Source organism: Pleurodeles waltl, chromosome 7 (genome assembly GCF_031143425.1).
Source record: "Pleurodeles waltl isolate 20211129_DDA chromosome 7, aPleWal1.hap1.20221129, whole genome shotgun sequence".
NCBI classification, from domain to species: Eukaryota; Metazoa; Chordata; class Amphibia; order Caudata; family Salamandridae; genus Pleurodeles; species Pleurodeles waltl.
The window spans coordinates 647,683,687-647,696,412 of record NC_090446.1 but is presented as its reverse complement, the minus strand read 5'-3'; the positions used below and the strand labels follow the sequence as shown (position 1 = coordinate 647,696,412).

Genomic DNA, 12,726 nt, shown 5'->3' with positions numbered 1-12,726 from the left:
AAGAGGACTTTATTCGAAAGAAAGAAGGTTGTTAATGTGCAGCAAGAAAGACAGAGCTTTTTGACAAAAAGATGCGGTAAGCTTTGAATCTGCAACACAATTTTACTTCACAGAATCCAGCATAAAAAATGCTGGCTTGGTCCCATGTTCCGAGTAGGCCTGTGTTATTCTGCAGCAGGTCTAACTCTCACTGCTTCAGGCTGAGGGTTTATAAATTGAAAAAGGCAAATGCCTTAATGGGCTAATTTGGACACTTGTGCCCCTGAGGTGCCACATGTACTCAGGATTTAAGAAGATAAGAGACTTGAATGGCTCATACCTCAACAATGGTCAATTACTTCTGGAGCTCTCATTGCAAGACCAGAAGTATCGGTTTGCAAACCTCTGCCTGCCCCTTTCCTACAGCGAAGTGGCTTTGGCCCTTAGTGCATAAACTTCCTTCAAACAGACAGGCTTCCACAAGCCAAATTTGAGGATAAAGAAGAACTCTTTTGAAGCTTTTTAATCAGGCAATTGAGAACTCTGCATGCTTTCAGCTAAGTATACTCTGGGATCAGAGACGCGGTAGCACACTAGAGAAAATGTGGAGTAGGAAAGTGAAAAATTCAAGGAATGGGACGATTGCAACATATAGTGCTGAGGCCGGACCTTACCAGTGAGAATTCAGACAGTGAGGCAGTTTTCACCAGCTCAAACTGCACCATAAATACACTCAAGTCTTGGAGGGGAAAAGTGTGAGGTGTATTTGACCAATATAAACAGCGTGGCATATGGTGCGATTCACAGCTGAAGCTATACATTTACAAATTCTAGGCCTGTAGTTTGCAAACCTATAGCTGAAGCCTATGAAACGACACCCTTTTACAGAAATGCTACATCAATGTAAACACTAAATTAGCTAGAAAACTATATACAAATGACAGTACTACTTCCTTGCCCACTGCAGTGCATAACTTTATAAATAAATGTATAGAGCTCCATTGTGGTATCCCAGCAATGTAAATACAGACAACACCCACTCAACTCAGTGCTAACCCACCATCTTACTCCAGCCCACAGCGATTATGCACACATCCTCCAATCAGGTAGGTTTATATGTGTTTTAATGAATGAAGGGGCCAGTGTTTTTGTAGTCGAGCATACTGGCCATCAAATACATTTGAAGAAAACGCAGAATAATTTTGAAGCTTCCACACGGGAAGGCCAAAGACTAGATTTTGAATCCCAACTTCTCCGCTTGACCAAAGCGTGCAAACCTGAACAAGTCACCATCACGATGGCAAACTCCTTTACATGTGCTCACTATGGGTTTGGACCAGGTTACCTCAAAATAGAGTTCTACATAAATGTGTGTGTGTGTGTGTGTGTATATATATATAAATTGAGATAGTTAAAATGGTTCCATTACAGCTGCCTTCAAGATTATTTTATCCCAGAAATTGATCTCATTTATAAACGTTCGAGGTCAACATGTTTACTTTCATCTCAGCAAGAATGAACATAATTGGTACTCAATTTTTGGTCTTCCCTGGAACAGCGCATGCGCTGCGGCTTAGCTTATTCAGGGGGCGGGGGCAGTGGGAGGGGGTAGTGGGAGAGGTCAGTGCCCGCCCGTTGTTCACTTTTGGTTGACTACATGGACACTCTCCTTTACTTTCATCTCTTTGGTCTGCGCATGCTGGCTACACTTTCGTCTTCATGTGTTTTCCCCTCCTCTGGAGCTTGGTACTGCTGCCTTGTTCCAGTGTGTGTCCTGCCACTGCTCGCACTTTCAAAAGTTTTATTTTTTTCTTTTAGTTGCTTGCCGATCTTGGTCGATGACCATCATCATTGCTTGTACCTTAGTCGTTGCTTGCACGATGGTTGTTGCTTCTCTTACCTCCCCCTCGCCCCCCCCCCCCACATTATTGTTCTTGTGGTGTTACTTCTCTCGTCCCTTCCACCACCTTTCTGCGTTGTTTTTCTTATCCCTTCACTCCCACTCCTCGACTTCATTGTGGTACCTATCCCATCCCTTCTGCCTACCTCCCCCTTTCCATGTTGTTTGCCTTCTCCCACCGTCCATGGTGCTGCCTGCCCCCTTCAACTCATGTTGCTTGCCACTTCCACCCTCCTCCCAGTCAGCTTTACTGCTGCTCGCTGCTGCTGCTGCTGCTGCTGCTGCTGCTGCTGCTGCTGCTGCTTGATGGGCTCCTAGCCACATAACACTGCCCCTCATGCTGCCTGCCCCATCCCGCCCTCCGCGCTGGCCGGCACCACCCACATTCACACAAAAAGAAAAAGTTCCATCACGAGGTCAACTATTTAGATTGCTAGATTGTTGCTTTGCCCCGCCTGCCCTGTAGGTGTGTCCTCTGTACTCACTCGGGTATTCACTGTGTGTACGATAAGTCTATACTTTGAGATGTACACTCTATGAGAAATCTAAGAGTACTCCGATAACACTGCCTAACTCCATGGGATTAAAGCCGGAGCCTGTGCAGGTGGTCAGCAAGCTGAGCTTACTGGTATATACTTTCCTTCATCTCAGTGCATTGTGGCGTAATGATATTTGACGTCCTTTCAGGATGCAAGAATGCAATTCAACTTTGTACTTTTCAAAGTAGACGGCACGGTTAATTGTTAATAACTTGGCCTTTATTATCCTTATACTCTATATTCCTGAGCGTATGGTGATCTCACACACACTGGGCCCCTCACCTTTTTTTCCACCTTTCAATGCAAGGTCAGTTCTACTTTTACTGGCCATTTTCCACGAACAGATTCCTTCCCTTAATTACCAATTTCTCAATACCATTGAGGTTCTTTAGGTTTGCAATAGCTCAGATTCCATACAGGGTTTCAAACAGGTGCACAATTTCTTTAAAAAACTGTTCAAAAAGGAGTCAACGTCGGTGGATTCATCCGTGTTCTTAAAGCTGGGTCTGGTGGTTCTAGGGCAAATTCTAAACGGGTTAACAAACCTTCACAAAGTTCACGTTTGCCTTGTGTTGCAGAAATGTAACAAAAAAAAAAAAAAAGTGAAAACTCGCTTCCGTGACTGTACACCTTTACCGTTCCTTAGTTTCCCCTGATTGTTGTGGACTGAGACTACTTCCTGATACTTCGGATGTTTTTTCACTTATTTTTTTTGTGCAGTAACTGCTGCATTACCTGCCTGACAGGTACTGTGTATTTACCACTTTGGTCAGTAAACCTCAGATTTACGTGTGCTCACCTCAGGTATGGCAGCGCGATGTGGCAAACAACACGCACCATTAATTTGGTTATCATCATCACTCTGCTTCACAAAGTTCATTAGAACAAGTATAAATGTATGCTTGGCTTGGGGGGGGGGGGTTAAACAAGGTTGCTGGTGTGGAGCACTTCATCTATACTGCCTAACAGACAGTGTCCATGCCCATCTAGATGTGCAGATAATCATGTCTGAGCGCTTCAGGTACTAAGCAGGAGACTTGCCATTTAACTTTGCATTCTGCAATATAATCCATACTATAAACCCTTAAAGTGGGTAATAGATGTATAGGTAGCCCTGTGACTGTGCCTTCTTCGTGGAGAAAATCTTCTCTACAATATTAAATGGTTCAACAATCCAATACTCTACACACATAGGAACTACTGCCTTATTACTATTGATGCTAGATCAGTGATACTTAAAGTACGTCCTGGTGGAGGATGGGGGACACAAGCGGCCCTCCTGACCTTTACATGAGGTCCCCTAGTCAACCCATAGAAATCAGCTGCTTTTTACTCGACTCAGCACCAACATAAAAAAAAAAAAAAGTCAACTAAAAACACTTTCACTTGTAAATGCAAATACACCTTCGGGCAAAAGTGTAGAAATATGATAACCTCTTTTCAGAATTCAACATTTGTATTTCATTTTCACCTTTGTACTTCAGATTATATCAGTGCATTGAGAAGTTGTTGTTTAAAAAAATCATTTTTTTAAAAACATGAATTTGGAAACACTCATTCTTTCCCCACCCTAGCAACATTGCCAAAAGTGAACTAAGTCAGTTGTTATGTAATCCTTTGGGTAGCCCGAGTTCCTATTATACATGAACAATATACTTTATTAAATCAAGCACAGGATAATGTTTTGTACAGCATACATCCTCAAGTTCTGTATTTGATTCCTCTTATTTGTGATAATAGAGCAAAAGTGTTCTAAACAGATGCCTAGGATCACCAAATTTGGTAAAGTGGGGAAGCCTGGATTAATCCCAGGTTTTCAGGTTTCACATTGTGCAATTCAACCAACAGATGTATATGCGTTGCTCCCCCTAAACCCTACTTACCTCCAACGCCCCCCCCCCCCCCCCAACCAACACCACAACCCTGTTGCCATCAGTGCAGCCCTCTGCATTCCAAACCAAAATGTAAGCCCCCGAGAAAATCTTTGCGACTACCCATGCGCTAGATGGTCCCCATGCATGGAAGATTGCACTGCTGTTCCTCGTGTTGATTGCCCCTCCTGCTCTCTGACATTTTCCTAAACCCCCCTCTCTCTCCTACCACCACCACCACCACCACCACCACCACCACAACCACCACAACCACAACCACAACCACAACCACAACCACAACCACAACCACAACCACAACCACAACCACAACCACTCCTGCTGAAATTCGTGTTTCTCGACTCATCCTATTGTCCTTGGTAGTCTGCCCCAGCTCTTATAACTTAAAGAAAAAAACAGAAGTAAAATGATACTGGTAGCGCCGTCTGGTTCTTCATACTTTTGTTTTTCTAACTTTCTTTTTTTGTTAAGTTTACTTAATCTTCTACCTTATCCCACGTTGTTGCTTACCCCTCCAATCCTTCAGCGACTGCTGTGCAGAATGGGTGAAAGAAAAAATATATAAATAAAAAAACATTATGACATGTCCAGTATTAACCAAGCACTGTTTTTCCACTTTCTGCCCTGCTGCACAGCAGTTATGCTGCGGAAAAAATGGCTAAAAACATTGACAAAGATAATAAATGTTGCATACATAAACCCTATTTGCTTTCCCAAGGCTTGTTAACATAAGGAATATTAACATCTATTCATTGTCCTTTCAAATCGAATGTAGGTTCCGATGAGACAAACTTTGTTCAATATGGGGAGATTTAAATTAGATGAAAAACCATGCAAATCCTGAAAGGGAGTTTGGTAAATTGGAATATCTAACAAATATGATCCTGAAAAGGTGGTTAATCTTGAATTAAATGTGTTAAAGGTTTATTAGAAACTACATATTCAAAAGGAATAAAGAAGTTGTTCCATTACAAAAATTGTAATTTAATGTCAGAGGTGCTTCGATTACGAGACACAAGGAAGATCTGGAATTTGGTCAACCTAGATTCATTAGTTTCACTTAAGTCACTGCAAAAGTCTATTAAACAGTATTACTACAACAATTAAAAGATTGGATTTAATATTACGGCTTGGTTCGCACAGAGCAAGGTGGATTTAGCAAGGGTCATTCCACTGTTGGCCACCATTTTGCCCTATGGGCAATGCTTCAGAGTCAACGGAACTACACAGAAATCTGTTGCTGTCAGATTTATTTCCACGCTGCCTTAGACACATTGGATAGACAGTGTCTGTAGATGAAATTAGCTATATGAAATTTCCTGCATAGGTTCCTGTCAATTAGGCGGGTTATGCATAATTATACTCTGGCAAAGATTAAGAGAAATACTGCTGGTCATTTATCTAAAGTGTATATTAATAATGGCCTGAAACAAGGTTGTGTCTGACCCCACCTGATTTAGTGTACATTTGGCAGATTTTCGTTCACAACCTAGAAAGATTACTATTCTCAACTCCTTCTTCAAAATAAGCAAGTGGGACCGATACACCCTGGCTTTTATATGCTGACAAGCTAAGGCTGCCTGAATATACAGAAAGTGGTCTGCAGAAGAAATTAGTGATTTTCCAGAAACAAAATGATGGTATTTAGCATAAAACAGCTGAACACTTCAAGTTAGAGCTGTTAGCGTTGTAAAATCCTAACCAGACTTTTCTTGCCACATAAATTGAAAATGAAAAGTAAAACAGTTTCACATAAGCAAGCTGATTCAAAGCGCCACGGCCGCAATGTGCATCAGTGTGAAGAGACACACAAAAGAAAAAAGAAGTTCATTTACAGTCAAACGTGGCTGCAAAAGTGCAATTTTCCATGGAACAGTGGCGATGGCCAAGGTGGTAACCAACCTGCCCCAAGGAGAGACAAAAGTAAAGCATTTACCAATGATAAATGATTTTTGAAGGGCAGGCCCATGAATGGTAGATAGTAATGGGCGTGAGGAGGGCGTGGTTAAAAGCCCAAATGGATAACACATCGGAATAGCAGCGCTTGTGTGCTGCTATACTCAACCTAAAAATGTGTAGAAGATGCCTACCCTTCATCCTCACCTGCTACACACATTTACACTTAGAGCAGGGAAGTAGTTTCTTTTGTGCCACATGCATATGTAAGTACAGGACCTGTGCAGTGTGTGAAGAAGCAAAACGAGCACCAACAAACCAATAGGTGGACTCTGGTAAAGATACAACAAGCATTTGCAATGCAATGCAATGGGTCTCGCATTACCTACAGTTAGAGCTATTGGTGTTGTAAATTCCTAGACTTTTCTTGCCACATAAATTGAAAATGAAAAGTAAAACATTAGTTGACAGAAGTGAGCTGATTCAAAGCACTATGGCTGCCACGATCATGAGCGCGAAAGAGAGACACTAAAGGAAAAAGAAGTTTGCTCACAGTCAAACATATCGGCAATCGTGCAATTATCCATGTAATAGGGCTAGTCTGCAAGGCGGTAACAAAACCGCCTCAAGGTGAGACAAACAAAGCATTTACCAATGATAAAGGATTTTTGAAAGGCAAACCAACAAATGAGTGAAAGTGATGGGTGGGAGGTGGGCGTGGTTAAAAGCCCACAATACAACAGGTCAAAGCGCTTGTGCGCTCGACCTTAAAACTAGTAAACATATATATTCTTCAATTACATTTTAACTGGATTATGAAGCTAGTTTTATATTTTGTAGCATTTGTCCTTCTGGCACTGGCAGTAATGAAGGTCATAACCCTCCAACTTTACTTATTTTTTTCCACACCAAAAATGATGTAACTGATATTCTAATTTGACATTACAAATGCAGCTTCCTTGAACATCTGATACAATAATGCTAGAGAATTTTTTTTTGCTGTTAAACAATGGTTTGCATAAAACACGATTAATGCGCAAGGGACACAATGTGTACTGCAGCATGATGCACAGCAACAGATGAGTTCATTTGTCCAGCAGAGGTTTGTCACTTCTCGCCACGGGTCCCAGTCTTCTTCCCGCAAAATAATCTTTACGGAGACAACTCTATCTAGCCGTGACAAAACCAACTGGTCTGGCCTTGGCAAGTGCATCATTTTTCAATTTTTTATTTGCAAACAGAAGCAAACAATATTTAACATTAAAAAAAAAAAAAAAAAAAAAAAAAAAAAAAAAAGGAGTGTTTCAGCAGCCTTGTCAATGCAGCGCACTCTAATTCAGGTAGTTATGCGACCTGCCAAAATGGCATCACTCACCATGCGAAATAGGCAATGGATGAAGTAAAAGGTAAATTACACTTAAACCAATTGTAAGCCTCTGCTTGCGTGCATACAAGTATGTATATTTATTGCGTTTCTTCCACCAACTCCCCCCCCCTATGGCGTGGACAATATTCCAATTTTTTAAAACATTTGGCTACCAAAGCAAAACTGCTTAAAATGCCTCTAGGCCAGACCTAAAAAAAAAAAAGTTTCTTATATTGAGCGCACTTCCAGAGAAAACAGCACATGCTTGAAGAGGTCAAACGAAGTAGAGGAGTCTTTTTTTTTCTACTCTAGGAGTGAAAGAGCCCAAGAAGTCAAAGGCTGACTAGGACTGGCAAAGTCAAGAAATGGACTATACTTACTCAGAGCTCCAGTGTATGTTGGCTGCGTCAGGTCTTTCGGCACCTTGCGGTAGATGTCAAACCTGAACGAGAAACAAAAGTCCAGAGGCAATAAGCAAAATGATTTCGGGTTGTTTCATCCAAATACCATCTCATGCTTTTAACTGTAGAACAGCGTGGCATTTCAGAACTGCAATATTCGGGGCTAGGTGCTCGACAATAGTACATCATTAACCAATGGAATGGTCAAAAAAGAACCAATACATTATTTTTGCCAAATAAATCTTTGAAAACAGGAGTAAGTGCACCTGCTCTGCATGAGAAGTCAGAAATACTCCAGCACTTTGCAGTTGATAAGCTTTTGCAGGCTCCTGGCCTCTACTAAAGCCTAAGTCAATAAACAGTCTCAGTTAATGCACTCCCATCTGGGCTGAATGGAAGCTAAAATCTATTGGGGTTGGCTTGTCTGTGTAATCATTCGTGCCGAAAGCTGGCATGATCAGGCCTTATAGTGCATCCAAAAGACTCCACTAGAAAAAACCATGTTTCCAGAAAAGCCCCACTTTCCATTCGTATATACAAACTGAGTTACGACAAGGAGACGATCCATTTGTAAACTGTATATTAAAATACCGGTCTATTCGATGCCACGTACTTAAAAGCATCAAAAGCTTAAAGGTGTTCTAACAAAACAGAATACCCAATAGGAAGACAGACTATGGACGACCTGAAATGCAGGTCAACAAATTGAAAGATATAAGGGGTCAGTAGTAGAAAACGACAGAAAAGGGGATTCAAGTTTAAGAGATTTGTTAGGACAGAACATGTGATCACATGGCTTTGAATTGTTAATGAAAAAGTTTAAAATGGGACCAAGGCCATCACATTTACTGCATTAAGACCAAAGCCCGAGGGTGGGCTGTTAGGCTAAGCAGGGTGATCAGGTGTACTATACCAGGAGAAAGCACTTATTAAACACACCCATAGCACTAGCAGAAGGCTAGCACGGCCGATTGCCTTGTTAGAGGTTACAATGAGGTTGACTTGCAAATTCAACAGCAACCTCAAGAATGGAACTTAAAAGGTGGGAAAAATGTCATAAAAACCCACTCACCTGGTTTGGATGAGTGAGACTACTTACACGTCGTTTTGGAGGTTGTCTGCCGCACAACCTGCCTCGGGTGGAGTGCATAGGTTCCATCAGAGGCTGGCTTGTCTAGCCCTAAATAACCTATTTAAAGTGTATTCATTCAAGCCCCTACCATGAGCCAAGTCCCCTCCTACCCTTCAGCCTGGAAGAGGCAAAGCAAAGTTCCAATTGCGTTTGCAGTGGGTTTATTTAGTGGCACAGCTTAGATTAAGTCGGCACTCTGTATATTTTGATCCCCCTCTCGCCCTTACCAAAAAGAAACAGTATTAGATATAGTGGGATTACAAAATCTAAGGGTCCCAAACGCTGGTAACTGTGACTCTAAAAAAGGTACGCATTTGTGCCTGCATGGGTATCCAAAGATCTAGGTCCTTCCCTGCAAGGGCAAACGCTGGCAGCCTGTCTGTTCACAACTCCACCAAGGGTTTTCTATTTTAACTTCTATGACCAACACACGCCATTCGGTCATTTTCCATTTAACACGGCACCTCATCTGAAACACAAATTATATCGCTCGGTTTATTGACTTGGACAAACACGGAGCTGAACGGAATGGAAAACAGTGTTTTGGGTATGACTGGATAGAAAATGTGAGAAATGGCCTGTGCAAACTAATTTACAGATGAAGGGGAGGAGGGCATGTGCAGAAACTGCGGTGGGGGCGAGGAACAGCACAGACTGAGAAAATGAGGTGCATAATTCATCCCAACTTAGAGAAGTTACTGAAGGGAAGACGTGTCCTTGTGGCAATAGAGGTCAGCCCCAGAGGGAATATTACTTCTCTTAAGCTCCAACTAAACATACAGACATGAGCTGAGGACCACGGGTCTAGCACGGAGAGAATGGATAAAAAAATGCTAGCAATAGCTAGAAACTGAAATGACGGAGCAGTCCCTTGTCTGAAGATTAACACGCCTTTCAGGATGACAGACACCATCAAAGCAGTGGTCGAGTGACATTGAATAAGCACCTCACTCCATAACTAGGCAGCACTACAACATTTTTGTCCCGCATCTTCTAGGTCACATTCCCTCCTTTGCTAGATATTGCCACTAACTCCAACACCACTCCCATCAAGTACCCAATCTCAGACCAACTTTATCAGTTCCTTTTGCCCCAGCACTCCGAGACGCATTTCCTCCCCAAAACAATCATCGTCTTCGGGTCCGATCTGTAGGAAAGTACCATCTTGCCTGGCATGTTACCCCCATATTTCACTGTATATATGTTTTAGTCTATGTGTCACTGGGACCCTGGCAGGCAGGGCCCCAGTGCTCATAAGTAGGTGCCCTGTATGTGTTCCCTGTGTGAAGCCTAACTGTCTCACTGAGTCTCTGCTAACCAGAACCTCAGTGGTTATGCTCTCTCCGCTTTCCACATTTGTCACTAATAGGCTAGTGACTAAATTTACCAATTCACATTGGCATACTGGTACACCCATATAATTCCCTAGTATATGGTACGGAGGTACCCAGGTTATTGGTGTTCCAGGAGATCCCTATGGGCTGAAGCATTTCTTTTGCCACCCATAGGGAGCTCTGACAATTCTTACACAGGCCTGCCTGAGTGAAATAACGTCCACGTTATTTCACAGCCATTTACCACTGCACTTAAGTAACTTATAAGTCACCTATATGTCTAACCTTCACCTGGTGAAGGTTGGGTGCAAAGTTACTTGCTGTGTGGGCACCCTGGCACTAGCCAAGGTGCACCCACATCGTTCAGGGCAAATTCCCCAGACTTTGTGAGTGCGGGGACACCATTACACGCGTGCACTATACATAGGTCACTTCCTATGTATAGCGTCACAATGGTAACTCCAAACACGGCCATGTAACATGTCTAAGATCATGGAATTGTCACCCCAATGCCATTCTGGCATGGGGGGGGGGAGGGGACAATTCCATGATCCCCCGGGTTTCTAGCACAGAACCTGGGCACTGCCAAACTGCCTTTCCGGAGTCTCCACTGCAGCTGCCAACCCCTCAGACAGGTTTCTGCCCTCCTGTGGTCCAGGCAGCCCTGGCACAGGAAGGCAGAACAAAGGACTTCCTCTGAGAGAGGGTGTAACACCCTCTCCCTTTAGAAATAGGTGTCAGGGCTGGGGAGGAGAAGCCTCCCCCAGCCTCTGGAAATGCTTTGATGGGCACAGATGGTGCCCATCTCTGCATAAGTCAGTCTACACCGGTTCAGGGATCCCCCAGCCCTGCTCTGGCGCAAAACTGGACAAAGGAAAGGGGAGTGACCACTCCCCTGACCTGCGCCTCCCAGGGGAGGTGCCCAGAGCTCCTCCAGTGTGTCCGAGACCTCTGCCATCTTGGAAACAGAGGTGTCTGTGGCACACTGGACCTCTGAGTGGCCAGTGCCAGCAGGTGACGTCAGAGGCTCCTTCTGATAGGCTCTTACCTCTCTTGGTAGCCAATCCTCCTTCCTATGTAGCCAAACCTCCTTTTCTGGCTATTTATGGTCTCTGCTTTGGGGATCTCACCAGATAACGAATGCAAGAGCTCACCAGAGTTCCTCTGCATCTCCCTCTTCACCTTCTGCCAAAGGATCGACCGCTGACTGCTCAGGACGCCTGCAAAACCACAACAAAGTAGCAAGACGACTACTAGCAACCTTGTATCGCTTCATCCTGCCGGCTTTCTCGACTGTTTCTAGGTGGTGCATGCTCTGGGGTTAGCCTGCCTCCTCTGTGCACCAGGAGCTCTGAAGAAATCTCCTGTGGGTCGACGGAATCTTCCCCCTGCAACCGCAGGCAACAAAAGACTGCATCACCGGTCCTCTGGGTCCCCTCAGCACGACGAGCGTGGTCCCTGGAACTCAGCAACTCTGTCCGAGTGACTCCCACAGTCCAGTGACTCTTCAGACCAAGTTTGGTGGAGGTAAGTCCTTGCCTCCCCCACGCTAGACTGCATTGCTGGGTACCAAGTGATTGGCACCTGCTCCGGCTCCTATGCACTCTTCCAGGATTTCCTTCGTGCACAGCCAAGCCTGGGTCCCCGACACTCTAACCTGCAGTGCACAGCCTTCTGAGTTGTCCTCCGGCGTCGTGGGACTCCCTTTTGTGACTTCGGGTGGACTACAGTTCACTTTTCTTCTAAGTGCCTGTTCAGGTACTTCTGCAGGTGCTGCCTCCTTCTGTGAGGGCTCCCTACGTTGCTGGGCACCCCCTCGGTCTCCTCTTCCAAGTGGTGACATCCTGGACCTTCCTTTTGGCCACAGCAGCACCCAAAAACCCTAACCGCGACCCTTGCAGCTAGCAAGGATTGTTTGCGGTCTTTCTGCGTGGGAACACCTCTGCAAGCTTCTTCACAACGTGGGACATCCATCCTCCAAAGGGAAAGTTCTTAGTCCTCTTCTTTGTTGCAGAACTCCAAGGTTCTTCCAACAGGTGCCAGCTTCCTTGCACCCTCAGCTGGCATTTCCTGGGCTCCTGCCCACTCTCGACACTGTCGCGACTATTGGACTTGGTCCCCTTGTCTTACAGGTACTCAGGTCCGGAAATCCACTGTTGTTGCATTGCTGGTGTTTGTTCTTCCTGCAGAATCCCCCTATCACGACTGCTGTGCTCTCTGGGGGTAGTAGGTGCACTTTACACCTACCTTTCAGGGTCTTGGGGTGGGCTATTTTTCTAACCCTCACGGT

The 12,726-nt window shown here is 44.2% G+C and overlaps 1 protein-coding gene across 2 annotated transcripts in view; it reads right to left on the bottom strand.

The window, feature by feature from the left end:
• ERGIC1 (endoplasmic reticulum-golgi intermediate compartment 1) overlaps window positions 1-12,726 on the bottom strand; it is a 270,638-nt gene that overhangs the window by 190,887 nt on the left and 67,025 nt on the right. For both annotated transcript variants that reach the window (XM_069244648.1, XM_069244649.1), the window contains exon 2: window positions 7,950-8,011. In XM_069244648.1, the coding sequence (XP_069100749.1) occupies window positions 7,950-8,011 (62 nt within the window). The remainder of the gene's footprint in view (window positions 1-7,949; window positions 8,012-12,726) is intronic.